This window comes from Oryx dammah, unplaced genomic scaffold, assembly GCF_014754425.2.
Source record: "Oryx dammah isolate SB20612 unplaced genomic scaffold, SCBI_Odam_1.1 HiC_scaffold_3, whole genome shotgun sequence".
In the NCBI taxonomy this organism is placed as follows: domain Eukaryota; kingdom Metazoa; phylum Chordata; class Mammalia; order Artiodactyla; family Bovidae; genus Oryx; species Oryx dammah.
In genome coordinates, this window is record NW_024070187.1 from 6,611,829 (window position 1) to 6,631,963 (window position 20,135).

Below are 20,135 nucleotides of genomic sequence, written 5' to 3' on the forward strand. Positions count from 1 at the left end.
GCCACTGAACTGAACTGAACTAAGTAAAAATCTGATATTTCATTAACAGGAGTGAAAAATTAAGAAAACAGTAAGATGATTCAAAATGGTTAAACGAAGATTATTTGAGTTGGGTGTAGGAGATTAACTCAGTTTCTAAATGAACTAGGTTTTAACAATAAACATTTAAGTCATGTTCAAGTTTTGTTCAGAGTACAGTGTACTATGGGATTCCCAGGTGGCTCAGCACTGAAGAAACTGCCTGCAATGCAGGAGACTCGGGTTGGAAAGGCAACCCACTCCAGGGTTCTAGCCTGAGAAAACCCATGGACAGAGGAGTCTGGTGGGCTACAAAAGAGTCATGGGGTCATAAAAGAGTCAGACAGGACCGAGCGACTAAACAGCAGTATACTGTGGGACAGCCGGGCTCCCCTATACTTCAACATGATTATGCCCGGCTGCAAAGCATTACCTTCTTTATTGGCCTTCCTCGTTTCTTGTTTAACTTCAGTGGCATAGTCAGGAACAACTGAAAGGGGAAATCCCTAAAACATCCAGCTTCAGGGATTTTTAAAAAGATTCTAAACCAACGTTTTTTTTTTTTTTTTCCTGGCTGGAGAGGTGGGGCGGTGCAAGTCGGAGGAGCTGTTGAAAAGGCTTTGCTAAGGTCGAGCCAACAGCTATAGAGTTGCCGGTGGACAGAGTCCACTGTGGAGAGGCAAATGAGTAGGCTTAACTCAAGTCCCATGCTGGGCCAAAACGAGGCAGGTGTTAGAGGGATGGGCTTTTCGGATAGGATGGAGACCCGGACGGATGAGGTCTTCTCTGGTTAGAAAGGAAATTTGGTATTAAGAGGGCTTCACTGAATCCCAATAATAACCAAACAACTGGTGTTGTTCAGGGCTCCGGTGGAGAGTGGGTGGCAGGAAGTAGCAAGGCTCGACCTGCTTTCCCTGGGTCGGTTCAGGAATTTAATTTCAGCAAATGTTTATTGGAGCCTAATAAGTGCTGCCCACGGTTTTAAGTTTTAAGCACTGGGATACAAAGGGAAACGAAACGTGGTCTTGTCCTTGAGGAGATCACAGCTCAGGAAAACGGCTTCAGCATTCCAAGTGGGCTTTGATAACTTTTACCCCGGGACTTATCAAGGGACTAAACCCATGCACACTTGTAAATATTTCAAAACATAGGAAGTGAGGCGCGGCAAGGGGGTGGAGGAGAGGTGGGCTGCAGGGGCTGGCGGCAGGTTTGGCAGCCGCCAGACGGAGCGGCTGTGGGGGTGTCGCCTGCTGGCAAGGAGCAGCCAAGACCGTCTCCCGCGTTGGCACCCTCGGATTTGGCTCGGGCACTCCGAGGCCGCCCGAGCGCGCGGACAGCAGGAGCCGGGGCAAGGACAGGCGGCTCCGGGGCGAGACTGCGCGCCTGTGCCCGCCGCCAGGGGGCAGAGTGCCCGGGTCCGCGCCTTCTCTCGGCGGGTCCTCTCCACGAGCCAGGGCTCCGCGGAGCGCACGCCTTCCCCGCCCGGGACCGCTCCCGAGCGCGGCGAGCAGGGGCGCGGCCGCCGGCCCCGCGGCGGGAGGCGGTCCGCGCGCGGGAGGGCGGGAGGGGGCAGGCGCGGGGGCTCCGGGGACGCGCAGCGCCGCCCCCGCCTCCCCTTCAGAAGCGGCGGAGCCGGGGAGCATGGAGCAGACGCCGCGGCTCCGGCACCATGACACTCCCCCACTTCGCGGTGGCTCTGATTCTCGGGGCGCTCCCCGGCGTGCTCAGCTTTGATTCGGTCCTCGGTTATCCCCTCCACCACCGCCATCACCAGGCGCCCTCTCGGGGTCCCCGGGACCCTTATTACCTTACCACCCAGCGGCGGCCACAGAGGACACCGCCGCCCCCGCTCCCGCGCACCCCGCACCCGCCGCCGGCGCTCCGCGCCTCGCGCGCGCACGGCCTCCGCACGCGCCGGCCGCCTCCCGGGGACTGCCCCGCCGGCGCGCCCGGGGCCAACGTGACGGACTCCGGCGCGCCTTGTCTGCGCTGGGCAGACGTGCCGCCGTGCCTCGCGCGGTCGCCCCCGGCGGGCTGGGCGCAACTGCGAGGGCAGCGCCACAACTTTTGCCGGAGCCCGGACGGCGCGGGCAGACCCTGGTGCTTCTTCGGGGACGCCGGCGGCAAGGTGGACTGGGGCTACTGCGACTGCAGACGCGGTGAGTGGCCGCGGGGCGGCGGCGCCCGCGGACCGCTGGCGAGCCCGGCCGGGTGGCTTAGGTGCTCCTGGAGGAGAAAGTGAGAGCGGGTGGGGTTGGGTTTGCCTCGCTCTGTGTGAAGGTGGACGGCCACGGACTTAGCGTCCGAGTGCCTTGGCACCGTAACTTTGAACTAGCGAGGCGCGCTTTGTGTGCGGTTACCTGGGGTGACAGTCTCTCTGCAGGGTGCTGCACTCTCGGGCTCCTGGGCGAGGGCGTGGCTCCCGGCTGCGGGCTTGTCTCCGGCCACTGAGATGTGTGTTGGGGGCGGGGGCGGGGGGGGGTGTGTGCGCTCGCGCGCCCGTGGCGTGGATGTGTGTTTTCTGCATCAGCTTTGCCTTGAGAATGGTACCGTATTTAAGTGGAAGTGGCAAAGCAAAAGAGAAGTAGTTTTTAATTACCTGTTTTGGAAAGGGAAATATTAAATCTAATATGACAATCAATCACCACCCCCCGCCCCCAATTTCTGCCCGCAGTTGACATGTATTTGAAAAAGTTTTTGCAAACTTTCTGGGCCAAAATGCGACTTGTCAAATGATGTTAATGTTCTGGGGCACAGCGTGGTAAATATCAGTGAGTGAAGAAGAAAGAAAGGGAAAAGATAGGAATAGTAACTATTCTAGGGAAGAAGCAACTTGATATAATGGTCAAGGGCTGTTTTCAAGAATGCCAGTATTCAGCTGTATACGTTATTTGTAGAAAACCGAAATTAGTTGGTAAAGAGATAAAGTTGGTAAGATGTTTCACATTAATTAATGTAAGAGATCACATTAATAGATTTAATGTAAGTGAATCATCTGCCTTTGAACAGTACTTTGTTTTGAATTGATGGCGTTTTGTTTACTGTTATTAGGGCTTTTTTTCTTTAATAGTTGTGGAAAAAAAAAAAAAAACTATAGTTTTTCAAAGTTGGATTTTCCTTAAAAAAAAATTTTTTTTTTTGGCAACTCTCCATCCAAGCTCTGTGGCAGGGGCTTCATTAATTGTAATTCTGAGATATATTGTACTTTGTACCTTTTGGTGATTCGGAGGTTAAACTTTCACCGGGCCATTCTTTCCCTTCAGAAATTTTTATTTATCTGTGCCTTCAGTTGCATTAGTGCATTGAGTTAAAGGGAAGTGATAGGAAGGTTAAGATCCATTATCCTTCATCCTAGAGGACGAAGTCATCCCTATACTTCTTACACAGACAGAATGCCAATGTAGCTATAAAAAAATTGAGGTGATATCAAGCAGAGAGCCCTAGTGCTGTTTCACTCTTTGCTATGAAACTATTTGTAGTAAAAGCTCATGGTTAGCAAACACTGACACTTTGTTCATTTTTGTATTATTATATTTCATATTTCTTGTTGTATATACATATATATGTATAAATAAGTGGAATTCAAAGTTAAAACACTGTAGTGATCTATTGTTCTCTGTTTAACATATAATTTTTAAAATTTTACATTCGGAATAGCTTGGCAGTTCATTCTCCCCACCCTCTTGTGTTGAAAAGAAATTTAAACCTAACATCAGTACAGACTTTTTGGGATACCTTTATATTGATAGCTAATTCTCACCAGACAAAACTCTGCTGCTGCTACTGCTGCTGCTGCTAAGTTGCTTCAGTTGTGTCTGACTCTGTGTGACCCCGTAGATGGTGGCCCACCAGGCTCCCCCGTCCTTGGGATTCTCCAGGCAAGAACACTGGAGTGGGTTGCCATTTCCTTCTCCAATGCATGAAAGTGAAAAGTCAAAGTGAAGTCACTCAGTTGTGTCCGACTAGTAGCGACCCCATGGACTGCAGCCCACCAGGCTCCTCCGTCCATGGGATTTTCCAGGCTAGAGTACTGGAGTGGGGTGCTATTGTCTTCTCCGAGAGACAAAACTCTAAGCACTGCATAATAGTGTGTACTTCCTGAAATAAAGTGACTGAACACAGAGAAACAAGAGAAGCCCCCCAAGATGGGAGATAAATACACTCCCCCCACAAAAAAAGAAACAGGAAAACAATCTGCTGGCTATGTAATAACTTGATTACTCTCACAGGCTCAGTGTGCCATTTACCTCTCACTTTCTGATTGGGCATAGTCATGCCTTAAAATGACTGACATGTTCTGAAACTATGGGTTTCTTGGTTCTCCATTTCACTTCGGAGTGTAAACAAAGCTATCATGGTGTGGTGAAAAGAATATGGAATTGTGCTCTGGAAAACACTGGTGTCCACTTTGGCTCAGCCAGTAGCTATACAGTATTGAGTAGGACTCTTAACCCCCAGAGCTTTGGTTTCCTTATCTGGAGGAAGGCAGTTTTAGGATAGATCTATTCAAAGGACTTTCCTCGCACTGAGCACCTACCAGAAGAGCCCAGCCTGATAGTAACAGGTAGGATTTATTGAGGATTCAGTCTGTGTTGGATGCTGAGCTAAGCATTTTATGTATCAGTTTTCTCATTTAATTCTCAGAGGAACATTATAAGACAGTGCACATTTCACTCCACGGCTCATTTTCCTCTTTAATTATATAAACATGTAGAAAGTCTGTGTGCTCGGTTGCTCAGTTGGGTCCCACTCTTTGTGACCTCATGGACTGTAGCCCGCCAGGCTCCTCTGTCCATGGGATTCTCCAGGCGAGAACACTGGCTGGAGTGGGTTGCCATTTCCTTCTCCAGGGGATCTTCCCCACCCAGGGAATGAACTCAAATTTCCTGTGTCCCCTGCATTGCCGGTGTATTCTTTACCAGTGAGCCACCTGGGCAGCCTGTAGAAAAGTCTAATGATTCTATTAGCTTAAAGACCCGTTTAAAAGGAGAGAGAAAGGAAACTATGTTTGGCTCAATGCACTTGATTTCCAGTCTCTTATGACTTGAAAATATACAGCGTTTTCGTTCTCTCTCTCTCCCTCTTTTTTTTTAAACAAAAAACAGCTTGAACAAAAGGAAAGATTAATTGTAACGGAATCCCTCCTTTGAAAAATACACTGGAGGCCAGATTTTCGTGTCCCTGGTTGCGTGGAGAGAAATGAGGAAGTTGGTGCCTCCAAGGTGGAAAGTTGGTTGAAACCTAATTGCAGGGGTGGCAGGGGGATCGCAGGTGAGCGGGGCAGGGCGTGGATACTCCACTGGCTCAAATGTCTGAGAACAAGGAAGATGATGCCTGGGCCCTGGGTGTGTGAAACTTGCAAATTAGTGATAAAAGAATCATTGGGGGATTGGAATACCCTAAATCAGCCCCGGGAGTTATTTCTTATAATAAGTATTAGAATTGTGGCACGGGAAGAGGGGGGATGGGCTTATTAAAATGCAGATACCTGGGCTCTAGCCTTGAGACCCTGTTTAAGTAATCTCAGGAATCTGGCTGAGGAATGTGGGTTTCTAATGAGCAGTCAAGGTCATTTGGAAACTGAAAACTCATTGCCTCGGTCAGGGAAAACCAGGGGAGGGTGTCAGAACCCACCTAAGCTGTGTAGCGGTGGGTGGTCAGGTCAGCTGAATCTGCCATTCTGTGACTTAATCCTGCTAGATTTGGGTGGTACTAATGGTAAAGAAACCTCCTGCCAATGCAGGAGACGTAAGAGATGCAGGTTCGATCCCTGGGTCAGGATGTCCTTGGAGAAGGACATGGCAACCCACTGCTGTATTCTTGCCTGGAGAATCCCATGGACAGCGGAGCCTGGCTGGCTACAGACTGTAGGATGGCAAGGAGAAACAGTTTAGCATACATGCACATATGGCAGGCCTATGGTAACTTTTTGTGTGGTTTTAGAACATGGTATCACACTTTTTATTTGACCATTGTGGGATAGTACCAACTTAGTTCACCAGAATATGATATATTAACTGAATGTGAGCCAGATTAGTTTTTACATTTCTACAGGAAGAGTTAACAGGCAACTGATGACCTCCAGTAATGTGTTCAGTTGTGTCTGTCTCTCGGCGACCCCAGGGACTGTAGCCCACCAGGCTCCTCTGTCCATGGAATTTTTCAGGCACAAATACTTGTAGCGGGTTGCCATTTCTTCCTCCAAGGAATCGTCTAGATCGAACTTCCATTTCTTGTGTCACCTGCATTGGCAGTCAGAGTCTTTACCACTGTGCTACCTGGGAAGCCCCAGTAATTTGTGACTTCCTGACTAGAAAGAGAAATCCCTTTTCTAGTCTCAGGTTGGCCCTGGCAGGTGGGGCAACTTGCTTGCACTGTGCTGGGAACTTCTCTTTGTTACAAGCAGCTGAGTGGAACTCAACCTTAAGTGACTGACGGGTAAAATAGATATAAGAAACAATAGTGCCCTAATAACTGAGATTTTACCAGAAGGAATGATTCACAGATCTGACTTTTTGTCATGTCCTGCTAATCTGTTCGCCCAAATCTGATTTAAATAGAGATAGTGGACTTGTGGGATAAATGATGTTGTTTACAGGCTGTACTCTTTGGAGTCCAAATGGTGTTTGAAGTGAAGGTTAATTAAAAAGTTGGCTGAAAGCTGTCCCTTTAAAAATTTTTTAATGCTGCATCTTGATTCTATGTAGCAGGTGCTAAAACCATTTATTAGCAATAACAGATTTGATACATTTCCTGGCTGGATTTTAGATATTGAGCTCAATTTTCTTTACAGGCTAAGGCAGGTATAAAATACTTTGATTTGGAGGCATTATCAGACTCTTTACTAATGTGAAAAAAGATTTTAAGAAGAAATTAGATGTTCAGTTACTATTGCCTTTTATGAGTGATTATCCTGGACACACACTGTACACAGATAGACATACACACACTCTCTTACTACATATATATGAAATATATATTTATTCATATATAAATATGAATATATTTATGAAGCATATATATTTATATTTATGCAGTATGTGTGTGAATGTAACCTTTGTAAAAGTAATTGGTTTTATAACTGTGAAGGCAGACCTAAATGTGCAGCAATAATGTATTACTCAGAGATCCCTTCTTGGAAGAAAAGTTATGAGCAACCTAGATAGCATATTCAAAACCAGAGACATTACTTTGCCGACTAAGGTCCGTCTAGTCAAGGCTATGGTTTTTCCTGTGGTCATGTATGGATGTGAGAATTGGACTGTGAAGAAAGCTGAGCGCCGAAGAATTGATGCTTTTGAACTGTGGTGTTGGAGAAGACTCTTGAGAGTCCCTTGGACTGCAAGGAGATCCAACCAGTCCATTCTGAAGGAGATCAGCCCTGGGATTTCTTTGGAAGGAATGATGCTCAAGCTGAAACTCCAGTACTTTGGCTACCTCAGGCGAAGAGTTGACTCTTTGGAAAAGACCCTGATGCTGGGAGGGATTGGGGGCAGGAGGAGAAGGGGACGACAGAGGATGAGATGGCTGGATGGCATCACGGACTTGATGGACGTGAGTCTGAGTGAACTCCGGGAGTTGGTGATGGACAGGGAGGCCTGGCGTGCTGCGATTCATGGGGTTGCAAAGAGTCGGACACGACTGAGCAACTGGACTGATCTGAACTGTGCAGGTCCTAAGGGCTTCCCAGGAGGCACTAGTGGTAAAGAACCCACCTGCCGATGCAGGGGACGTAGACGTGGGTTCAATCCCTGGGTCAGGAAGATCCCCTGAGCAGGGCATGGCAACCCACTCCAGTATTCTTGCCTGGAGAATCCCATGGACAGAGGAGCCTGGCGGGCTGCAGTCCATAGGATCGCAAAGAGTCGGTGTGCGGTGCAGCTCCTAAGTGATAATTGCGAAGATTGTCTATAGAAGATGGAAAAATGCTCATGATAAGGTTGAAGGGAAAAGATTGACACAAAATGTATATACGTTTTTACTAACTGAAAATAAAGATGGCTGTGGAAATTTGGGAGAGAAACAGATGATGATTATGAACTCGGATATGAGTGTGGCTTTGATCAGTTCCTGTAATTTTGGCGGCAAAGAATAGAAAACCCAATTCAAAATGACTGAAGAAATAAGGAGGTTTGTTGTTCATGTTACAAGTAGTCGGGCTCCAACATAGTACATCTCTGTCTCTCTGCTACTCTTGATTCTATTATTTTCAAAGTGTGGCTTTTACCCTTAGACTAATGGTTATTCCAGATTGCATGTTGGGATAGAATAACTTGAAGAAGCAAGGTAGGGCGCCCTCTTCATGTATGTCCCGTTGAAAGAGCAAGGAGACCTTCCCAGAACTCCTGCACGGATTTCCTCCTGTATTTCACTGGTCAGACCTTCCTGGCACTCGCTGGGAAGGAAAATGCAGTTACCATGCGTTGCCGATATTAATCAGGATTGACCTCTGAACACACGGGGAGGGAGAAGCAGGTAGTTATTCAAGAGAACCAACAGAGTCTGTCAAAAAGCGTGATTGAGGTTTGTCCTGTTGGGCTGCACACCACAAACTTGCAAGCCCTGGTACCTGCCCAGCCTCCTACATCCATGGTTTGATGGATGCGGGGACCTTACATGTCTGCAGCCAGCTCCTGAAGCAGCATCTCACCAGGTGTGGCAGGCGGTGGGTGGGACGTGGCGGTAGGCTTTGCTGTGTGTGTGTGTGTGTGTGTGTGAGTGTGTGTATAGGGGGTGCGAGGCAGGAGGAATAGGGGTGAGAGTTGGGGCTGGGAGGTGGAGAGGGAGGTTACCAGTTATAGAGGGAATTGACTTGTCAGGTTGGCTCCCTGGTTACCAGGGAAGCCAGCAGAGGAGCACACCTCTCACCACCCCTTTGACAAGCTGTCACAGTGGAGATGCTCTGCTCTAAGAGTCCACACAGTCCCTAGCTGGAGTTGGGGCAGGTATGTAGGTGTTTACTGCTTAGGCTCTGTGATTAAGAGAGAAGGTCAGTTACATGAGTAGGGTGTAGGTAACGCAGGGACTGATGGAGCAGAGGGTTGTGCTGAGAGCAAGGGGACTCCATCTGGGATGGCCTGACCATACAGTCCTTATACTGGTATCCCCCACTTTTTGAAAGTTTGCTTTATGCGGCTTCGCTTTTTTTTGTTTGTTTAAAAAATTGTTTTCATTTTAATGATCTGAGTTAGTAACAAACAAATATACAAAATTGTCTTTCACATTTCCGTACATTGTATTATGGACCACTTAAAACTCTGGACTACAAATGCAGGTTTCTTTGTAACCTTAACCTCAATTATTGTCACTTATAAATAATGGTGATTTGCAAAAACATGCATTTGTGAACACAGATGCCGAAAGTCGTACATGTAAGTTAATGTACAACTAACAGTGTACATTGTTCATTTGTGCAGTTATGTGTCAACTGTAATTGACACAGAAGCAGTTATCCTGGAATTTTTCACTCTTTGAAAAGTATTTCTGAGAAAACTACAGTTTAAAACAAAAATTATATTCTATAGATACAATAAAATTGACAACGTGCACATCTGAAGCAACTTCTGGGACCCAAAGCTGATTCAATAACCCTGATGCCATGTTAGTTTTATGGGTGTATCTCCAAAGTCACAGGTTGCAAAATAGCTGCTTTAACAAAAATAAATACATATATTAAAAGGAAACTTGAGACTTTGAAATACAGTAAGGGATGTATGAGTCACCTATAATTTTCACCTATAATTTTCTGTTTTAGAAACTAGATGAAATTTAGAAATTTAAAGATAATCTGAATATTTCCTAAGCCATTTAAAATTTAGATTTTTCTATCTCATCATTGTTTTCTATTTGATAGTATAATACAAAAGTGGGTGGTTTCTATTGTTTACTATAATTCATGTCATTATAAGTTTATGACTTTATTAGGTCAATTAAGTAGAAACTAGGTCATCATGAAAATGGGAATAAGGAGGCCCCTTCTCTAACCACTAATCTGAAGTGAAGTCACTCAGTCATGTCCGACTCTTTGCGACCCCGTGGACTGTAGCTCACCAGGCTCTTCTGTCCATGGGATTCTCCAGGCAAGAATACTGGAGTGGGTTGCCATGCGGCTTCACTTTTAAGAAAGACCTACATCAGTACTTGTTTTCGCTAACCAAAAGAAATCCAGAGACAATTTTCACTTTTTATGAAAAATGGTGAAAATTGAAAAGTGCTTTCAGCATTTGTTTCGCTGGGGGCTGTTATAAACTCAAGGAGATAGTGGAGGACAGAGGAGCCTGGCCTGCTGCTGTCCCTGGAGTCACAGAGCTGAATAGACTTAGCAACTGAACATTATAGAGGCGGCGCACACCCCGCTCAGCAGCGAGAGTGCTGCCCCCAAGCGCCTTCTACAGGAACTGCACTCAGTATATCAGCATCCGGCCGCCGCCAGTCTTTGAGCTGTCTGGGAGCATCTGTGCTTTTTCTGTTTATTTTGTGCATTTCTTAGCAAGATGTTTCCTAAGATTAGTTGCTTCATTTTTGTTCCTTGTTGTTATTGTAAGGTGTAGGTGTTGTTTTTTCGACAAGTTGTGTCTGACTCTTGCAGCCCCATGGACTGTAGCCCGCCAGGCTCCTCTGTCCATGGATTTTTCCAGGCAAGAATACTGGAGTAGGTTGCCATTTCTTTCTCCATGGGATCATCCCGACCCAGGGATCGAACCCATGGCTTCTGCAGGGGCAGGCGAATTCTTCACTGCTGAGCCACCAGAGAAGCCCAGGAACAGAACTTACAAAGATGAATAAGAAATCACCTAAGTCCTCTGGTTAAGGAAGCCCACTCTCTGGTTTTTTATTACCTTTCCTGTGATATGTACTCTGGGAGACAGATAAACTTACTATTAAGTGTAGTTTAATTTCATCACTTAGAGTTGTACAATAAAATGTTAATACCCTCACCACGTGTTGAAGTGTGGACTGAGCTACTGAACTGAACAGTGGATAGTTCAGACACAATTTGTAAAATTTTCTGCTGAAGTTATTTAAATGCATATATTATCTTCTTTTGCATAATATTATATAATGTTTTAAACACATGAATAATTGGTAGTGGTGCTGTTCAGTAACTCAGTCGTGTCTGACTCTTTGGGACCCCATGGACTGCAGCACTCCAGGCTTCCCTGTTCTTCACCATCTCCCAGATTGGCTTATAAATTTATGTAAGCCCAATGTAAATGGGTAGAATTGCTTATTCAAAAGATATGCTTTCATTTTGAACCTGACAAGTTCATATTTTTCTCAGTACAAAAGGTATCTGCATAAATAATAGATGAACAGTTAATATGAATAATAGATGTGGACTAATGGGGCGAGTATAGTTGGATTTTTAAGGGGATGCTGACAGGGAGGCCTGGCGTGGTGCGATTCATGGGGGTCGCAAAGGGTTGGACATGACTGAGAGACTGAACTGAACTGAATTTCCTATGTTAAAAGATGATTTCATTTTGCCATGGCATGATTTGAATAAAATCTATTATTTCACAATGCTGAACTGATTTCGGAGAAGGCAATGGCACCTCACTCCAGTACCCTAGCCGGGAAAATCCCATGGATGGAGGAGCCTGGTGGGCTGCAGTCCATGGGGTCGCTAAGAGTTGGACATGGCTCAGCGACTTCACTTTCACTTTTCACTTTCATGCATTGGGGAAGGAAATGGCAACCCACTCCAGTGTTCTTGCCTGGAGAATCCCAGGGACCGAGGAGCCTCGTTGGCTGCTGTCTATGGGGTCGCACAGAGTCGGACACGACTGAAGCGACATAGCAGCAGCAAACTGATTTCAGTTATGGGTAAGTGTAATCATTGACAAAATAGAATACCTGAATACTATCTAATAAGCTGCAGGAAAACAAACAAACAAAACATAAAAATTAATGTAGCCTCCCCAGCTGTACTTGAAAAATTCAACTAACTATTGCTCTTTTCACTTGTTTTTAGGCAATGTGATTTTTTTGTGTGTGTTTTATAATTAAGACCGAAAATGATCATTTAGTATATTTTTCCAGTTTTGCCTTTGGTAGAAGGCATAAGATTATATTTAATTCATTGTCAAATATGTGATTGTCCAATATGTAATGGACTTTTGTTCTGTTTGTTTAATAGTTCATAAACTGAAGTTTCTACATCACTTTCAGCTTTAAGTATACTTTTTGTCAAAGATCTGAGTAATAGATTGATGTCACCAGCATGAATTTCTGATTCCACCAGAACAATAGAGCTGACTAAAATTAATTATTTTGTGCCTCTGTGAAGTTCAGTAATGGATGAGAAAGGGTTTGGGTGATAACATTAATTTTCTATTACTCATTTATCAAACTGTGATTTTTACAATTTCAGAAATATTTAATTCTGTTCAGAATACTACTGGGATGGATCTTGGTTTTTGCTGTTTTTTCTGTCACATGAGTGAGTGCTATTGTATATCTTAAGGAGTTAACTAAACAGGCATACCTTTTCATCTGGCTAATTTTGGAATGAGCTGGATTTAGAGAGCAAAGATAACTGACCTGTTTGGTTCCTTTCCTGATATTTCTTTTAGGTCTTCTTGAAATATGGACAGTGAGAAGGGAGATTTTGCCAGCTGTCCACGGAGGGATAATACCAGAATGAGTCTATTAGTTCGCTAGAGCTGCTGTAATGAGTACCACAAACCGAGTGGCTTAAACAAAGAAACTTGTTATTTCACAGTTCTGGGGACTGAAAGTGCAGGATCAGTGTCAGCAGAGCCATACTTCCTCTCAAGACACTAGGGAAGGATCTGATCCAGGGCTCTCTCCTAGCTTCTGATAGTTCCTTGGCTTGTGAAAATGTAACTGCAACCTCCGGATGGCATTCTCCCTATGTGTGTATGTCCAAATCTCTCCTTTTTATAAGATCATAGCCATACTGGACTGGAGCCCACCCTAATGACCTCATTTATCTTGATCCTCTGCAAAGACCCTATTTCCAAATAAATTCACACATTCACAGTCACTGGAGGTCAGTGCTTCAACATCTTTTGAGGGGAAAGAATTGAGCCCACTGCACTAGCCTTGAGAACCAATGAAACTTGTGAAGAGAAGTTTAATCTAGTTAGCTCTCTTTCTCTGGACTACCTTGTATTGAGTGAGACTGATAACATGGCAGAGGAGAAACCCTCTGGAATGTCTCTTTGTTTTAGGAATCTCTATTTTTATTTTTTAGCTAAGTTATCCATAAAGCCAATTTCTATAACAAAAATCTTTTAGGTTCCTTTTCCTTTATATAACTGGATATATGTTTACATAATAAAAAATAGTAGTAAACTAAAATGACAGTGATTTCAACATTTTTAAAAAGTGTATTCATTTTCAATTGGAGGATAATTGCTTTACAATATTGTGTTGGTTTCTGCCCTACATCAACACGAATCAGCCATAGGTATATGTATGTCCCTTCTCTGTTGAACCTCCCTCCTACCTCCCACCCCATTGTACCCCAAGTTCAAATTTTTTGGCAGGGAATTAAGGTAATAATTCTGACCATTGTTGTGTATTGGCACATTTTGCCTTTAGGTAGTTGTTAATACCAAGAGGCTGGTACAACTGACAGTTTTATTAGTTTTTTGCAATAATTCTTTTTATGAACTCTAGGGGCTCCTCTCTATGACATGCCATCATGCATAGCTTTATAGTTCCAGACTTTTTTCTATTACTGGTTTAGTCTGTAAATTAGTAATGACTACTATAGTTGATCTAAAACCTCTGAGACTTCAAATTTTAGATTACTGTTGTTAACACTTTTAAAAAATAGGAATATTTAGAATTGAATCAGTTCAGTTCAGTCGTTCAGTCATGTCCGACTCTTTGCGACCCCATGAATTGCAGCACGCCAGACCTCCCTGTCCATCACCAACTCCTGGAGTTCACTCAGACTCACGTCCATCAAGTCAGTGATGCCATCCAGCCATCTCATCCTCTCTCGTCCCCTTCTTCTTCTGCCTCCAATCCCTCCCAGCATCAGAGTCTTTTCCAATGAGTCAACTCTTCGCATGAGGTGGCCAGAGTACTGCAGTTTCAGCTTTAGCATCATTCCTTCCAAAGAAATCCCAGGGCTGATCTCCTTCAGAATGGATTGGTTGGATCTCCTTGCAGTCCAAGGGACTCTCAAGAGTCTTCTCCAACACCACAGTTCAAAAGCATCAATTCTTCGGTGCTCAGCCTTCTTCCCAGTCCAACTCTCACATCCATACATGACCACTGGAAAAACCATAGCCTTGACTAGATGGACCTTAGTCGGCAAAGTAATATCTCTGCTTTTGAATATGCTATCTAGGTTGGTCATAACTTTTCTTCCAAGGAGTAAGCATCTTTTAATTTCATGGCTGCAGACACCATCTTCAGTGATTTTGGAGCCCCCCCAAAAAAGTCTGACACTGTTTCCACTGTTTCCCCATCTATTTCCCATGGAGTGATGAGACCAGATGCCATGATCTTCATTTTCTGAATGTTGAGCTTTAAGCCAACTTTTTCACTCTCCACTTTCACTTTCATCAAGAGGCTTTTTAGTTCCTCGTCACTTTCTGCCATAAGGGTGGTGTCATCTGCATATCAAAGGTTATTGATATTTCTCCTGGCAATCTTGATTCCAGCTTGTGCTTCTTCAAGTCCAGCATTTCTCATGATGTACTCTGCATAGAAGTCAAATAAGCAGGGTGACAATATACAGCCTTGACGTACTCTTTTTCCTATTTGAAACCAGTCTGTTGTTCCATGTCCAATTCTAACTGTTGCTTCCTGACCTGCATACAGGTTTTCTCAAGAGGCAGGTCAGGTGGTCTGGTATTCCCGTCTCTTTCAGAATTTTCCACAGTTTCCTGTGATCCACACAGTCAAAGGCTTTGGCACAGTCAATAAAGCAGAAATAGATGTTTTTCTGGAACTCTCTTGCTTTTTCCAAAATCCAGTGGATGTTGGCGATTTGATCTCTGGTTCCTCTGCCTTTTCTAAAACCAGCTTGAACATCAGGAAGTTCACGGTTCACGTATTGCTGAAGCCTGGCTTGGAGAATTTTGAGCATTGCTTTACTAGCATGTGAGATGAGTGCAACTGTGCGGTAGTTTGAGCATTCTTTGGCATTGGCTTTCTTTGGGATTGGAATGAAAACTGACCTTTTCCAGGCCTGTGGCCACTGCTGAGTTTTCCAAATGTGCTGGCATATTGAGTGCAGCACTTTCACAGCATCGTCTTTCAGGATTTGAAACAGCTCAACTGGAATTCCATCACCTCCACTAGCTTTGTTCGTAGTGATGCTTTCTAAGGCCCACTTGAGTTCACATTCCAGAATGTCTGCCTCTAGATGAGTGATCACACCATCGTGATTATCCAGGTCGTGAAGATCTTTTTTGTACAATTCTTCTGTGTATTCTTGCCACCTCTTCTTAATATCTTCTGCTTCTGTTAGGTCCATACCATTTCTGTCCTTTATCGAGCCCATCTTTGCATGAAAAGTTCCCTTGGTATCTGTAGTTTTCTTGAAGAGATCTCTAGTCTTTCCCATTCTGTTGTTTTCCTCTATTTCTTTGCATTGATCGCTGAAGAAGGCTTTCTTATCTCTCCTTGCTATTCTTTGAAACTCTGCATTCAGATGCTTATATCTTTTCTTTTCTCCTTTGCTTTTTGCTTCTCTTCTTTTCACAGCTATTTGTAAGGCCTCCTCAGATAGCCATTTTACTTCTTTGCATTTCTTTTCCATGGGGATGGTCTTGATCCCTGTCTCCTGTACAATGTCACGGACCTCATTCCATAGTTCATCAGGCACTCTATCTATCAGATCTAGGCCCTTAAATCTATTTCTCACTTCCACTGTATAATCATAAGGGATTTGATTTAGGTCATACCTGAATGGTCTAGTGGTTATCCTTACTTTCTTCAATTTGAGTCTGAATTTGGTAATAAGGAGTTCATGATCTGAGCCACAGTCAGCTCCTGGTCTTGTTTTTGTTGACTGTTTAGAGCTTCTCCATCTTTGGCTGCAAAGAATATAATCAATCTGATTTTGCTGTTGACCATCTGGAGATGTCCATGTGTAGAGTCTTCTCCTGTGGTGTTGGAAGAGGGTGTTTGCTATGACCAGTGCATTTTCTTGGCAAAAGTCTCTTAGTCTTTGCCCTGCTTCATTCCGCATTCCAAGGCCAAATTTGCCTGTTACTCCAGGTGTTTCTTGACTTCCTACTTTTGCTTTCCAGTCCCCTATAATGAAAAGGACATCTTGTTTGGGTGTTAGTTCTAAAAGGTCTTGTAGGTCTTCATAGAACCGTTCAACTTCAGCTTCTTCAGTGTTACTGGTTGGGGCATAGACTTGGATTACCGTGATATTGAATGATTTGCCTTGGAAACGATTTGCCTTTCTGTTGTTTTTGAGATTGGATCCAGGTATTGCATTTTGGACTCTGTTGTTGACCATAATGGCTACTCCATTTCTTCTGAGGGATTACTGCCTTCAGTAGATATAATGGTCATCTGAGTCAGATTCACCCATTCCAGTCCATTTTAGTTCGCTGATTCCTAGAATGTCGATGTTCACTCTTGCCATCTCCTGTTTGACCACTTCCAATTTGCCTTGATTCATGGACCTGACATTCCAGGTTCCTATGAAATATTGCTCTTTACATCATGGGACCTTGCTTCTATCACCAGTCACATCCACAGCTGGGTATTGATATAGCTTTGGCTCCATCCCTTCATTCTTTCTGGAGTTGTTTCTCCACTGACCTCCAGTAGCATATTGGGCACCTACTGACCTGGGGAGTTCCTCTTTCAGTATCCTATCATTTTGCCTTTTCATACTGTTCATGGGTTCTCAAGGCAAGAATACTGAAGTGGTTTGCCATTCCCTTCTCCAGTGGACCACATTCTGTCAGACCTTTCCACCATGACCCACCTGTCTTGGGTTGGCCCGTGGGCATGCCTTAGTTTCATTGAGTTAGACAAGGCTGTGGTCCTAGTGTGATTAGATTGACTAGTTTTCTGTGAGTATGGTTTCAGAGTGTCTGCCCTCTGATGCCCTCTTGCAACACTTACCATCTTACTTGGGTTTCTCTTACCTTGGGCATGGGGTATCTCTTCACGGCTGCTCCAGCCAAGCACAGATGCTGCTCCTTACCTTGGACGAAGGATATCTCCTCACCACCGCCCTTCCTGACCTTCAACATGGGATAGCTCCTCTAGGCCCTCCTGTGCCCGTGAAGCCACCGCTCCTTGGATGTGGGGGGCTCCTCCCAGCCGCCGCCCCGACCTTGGATGCGGGGTGGCTCCTCTTGGCCGTTCCTGCGCTGTCGCAGCCTGGCACTCTCTGCCGCTGCCCCTGACCTCGGACGTGGGGTAACTCCTCTTGGCCACCGCCCTTCTGGCATGGGGTCCTCCTGGCTTCTGCCCCTGACCTCGGACGTGGGGTAGCTCCTCTCGGTCTTGCTTAGTGCGCCGGTTGCAGCCGCCCATGCTTAGTGTACCGATCGCAGCTGCCCGGCTTAGAATAGAATGTTTTCCATCAAATTGGCACATGAGAGACTTTAAGACCATGCAACCCTGGATTCACCTTGGTGTTGCTGAGAGACATGAGCTGAGACTATGAAGAACATCGCAAAGTGCTGGGCGGAAGTAGGAAAATATGGACCAAGGAAGACATCAGTTTTTGGTAATAAGAGGCTGTTGACAGTGGAGCAATATTTACCAAAGAATTTGGTTTAGAACTTGTCTGAAGAATTTTATTGTTAGTAAGACAGTAATAGAAATGAGTTTACCAGGCTCTGGGCTTTGTGGATTGCCTTTCTCTTTTTTTTTTTTTTTTTCCCATTGAGCTAAGGGTATTTCCTATTATAATTGCGTACCTATAAATTTGTGCAAATATATAGTCCTAGAAATTTGTACAGCCCATGGGACAAATCAGCCTCCACTGGAGGATTAGCCTCAAATATAGATCCCCAGAAAGCCACTTCTCTCGTGTTGTGTAGTGTAGAGAAACTCTTAAGACTGTGTTGTGGATCTGCCTGGCTAGTTTATTGCCATGTAGTGTTTGGTAGATTTGTTGTAAGATTTCACATGCTGGTGAATGCCAACATGGCAGACTGCATAAAGTGGTACCTGAACTATTGAAAGGTGCTTATTGCATACCAAGTCTTTGCTCAGGTTCGGAGGTAAGGGACTGGTAGCAAGGGAGGGAGGCAGTTTGTCATGGCTCTGCAACTGCTCAGTTGATTGGCTCCATAGCTTTCGCATCCATAAATTGCTGCTGCTGCTGCTAAGTCACTTCAGTCATGTCCGACTGTGCAGACGGCAGCCCACGAGGCTCCCCCGTCCCTGGGATTCTCCAAGCAAAAGCACTGGAGTGGGTTGCCATTTCCTTCTCCAGTGCATGAAAGTGAAACGTGAAAGGGAAGTCGCTCAGTCATGTCTGGCTGTTAGAGACTCCATGGACTGCAGCCTACCAGGTTCCTCTGTCCATGGGATTTTCCAGGCAAGAGTACTGGAGTGGGGTGCATCCATAAATTAAAGGAAACCAATTATAGTTCGACCGTCTTCAGCATTCTAAGAGAGCTAAGTGAAGCAAGAACGAAGTAAAACCAAAACCAAACAAAAACTACTGCCTGTCTTAAATGTGTGTAGTATGAATTGTGTGTTCATGCTTTTATTATCTTAGGCATATTATCATGCTGATATATTTTTTTAAAGTTCTTTCAAAAAATTATTGGAAGTATAAACTTCATGGAATTACATACCAGTAAGAAATACTGAGTTCAAGGCAGATGATTACTCAGATATTTTGGAAATCTTTATGGCATAAGGAAAAGATAAACTATGTGGAGGGGCACTGCTAGGCAGGTGTGTGCTTTGGGGATGTTGGTGTTGAGAATGGTTTCTGCCAGGGAATTTGTTAGTCATTGACATGCAAACTGCCTTTCCAGAATTGCAAGCATTTGTATCCATTTGTTAAAGGAAAATTGGATGAGCACTCCACATTTCTTGCCATATAGCAAATACAGATAAACAAACCCAGGTTTTCAGAGTGTGTTTGGCGCATGTGAAGGATGGTAGATAGAACTGATAGTTGACCTGGAAATTATTCCCAGTGCCATCATTTTTGTTATGATGATGTTATGGTAACAATTACATATTATGCAGAGTTTTCTCCTCCTCATTTGTAGATGCCTTAATCATTTAGATAATATGCCTGCATCATTTTTTCTTTGAAAGCGTTTTTAGTGATTTGGGCAATATTTTTCATTTCATTGTGATTATTTAACATGCATAAGTGGATTTCCAGTTTGTTTTCATTACTAGAACTTTTGTCCAACCCCTTTGACATGAATAATTTGATGGTGGTATTTGTGGTGGTGGTGAATTAATAAACAGGTAATAGATTAAACGGTTTCCCCGGCGGCTCAGCTGGTAAAGAATCTGCCCGCAATGTGGGAGACCTGGGTTCGATCCCTGGGTTGGGATGATCCCCGTGGAGAAGTAGACAGCTACCCACTCCAGTATTCTGGCCTGGAGAATTCCATGGACTGTATAGTCATGGGGCCACGAAGAGTCAGACATGACTGAGCGACTTTCACTTTCAGATTAAATATCATTTCAAATAACATGTGTTTGAGGTGAACAAATGAATTTTTTCATTTGGAAAAAATCAAAAGATGTTTTTACTGTGCATGATATTAAGTATTATGTGGGTCTCTATAAAAGACATTTTGTGATTATAAAAAATCATTAAAGTTCAGTTAAACTCTTTGGACATATTTCTTTAAAAATATTCTATAGTTCACACTTTTTGGTGCAGGAAGGGGGACCTCTTAAGAGTGGGCTCTTGTCTGACACTGAGAAATGAATTGTCTGAGGAGGCACATGGGCTGACAAAGCAAGAGATTTTATTGGGAAGGGGTGCCTGGGTGGAGAGCAGTAATGTAAGGGAATCTAGGAGAACTGCTCTGCCCCGTGGCTCACAGCCTCGGGATCTGTGGTGATGAGATTAGTTTCTCGGTTGTCTCTGGACAATCATTCTGACTCAGGTCCTTCCTGTTGGTACAGGCATTGCTCAGTCAAGATGGATTCCAGTGAGGAGGATTCTG

At 44.5% G+C, this 20,135-nt stretch overlaps 1 protein-coding gene across 3 annotated transcripts in view; it reads left to right on the top strand.

The window, feature by feature from the left end:
- The first annotated feature begins 1,656 nt into the window (after positions 1–1,656).
- PRSS12 (serine protease 12) overlaps positions 1,657–20,135 on the top strand; it is an 83,216-nt gene continuing 64,737 nt past the window's right edge. For all 3 annotated transcript variants that reach the window (XM_040237401.1, XM_040237399.1, XM_040237400.1), the window contains exon 1: positions 1,657–2,177. In XM_040237401.1, the coding sequence (XP_040093335.1) occupies positions 1,688–2,177 (490 nt within the window). In that variant the 5' untranslated portion in view covers positions 1,657–1,687. The remainder of the gene's footprint in view (positions 2,178–20,135) is intronic.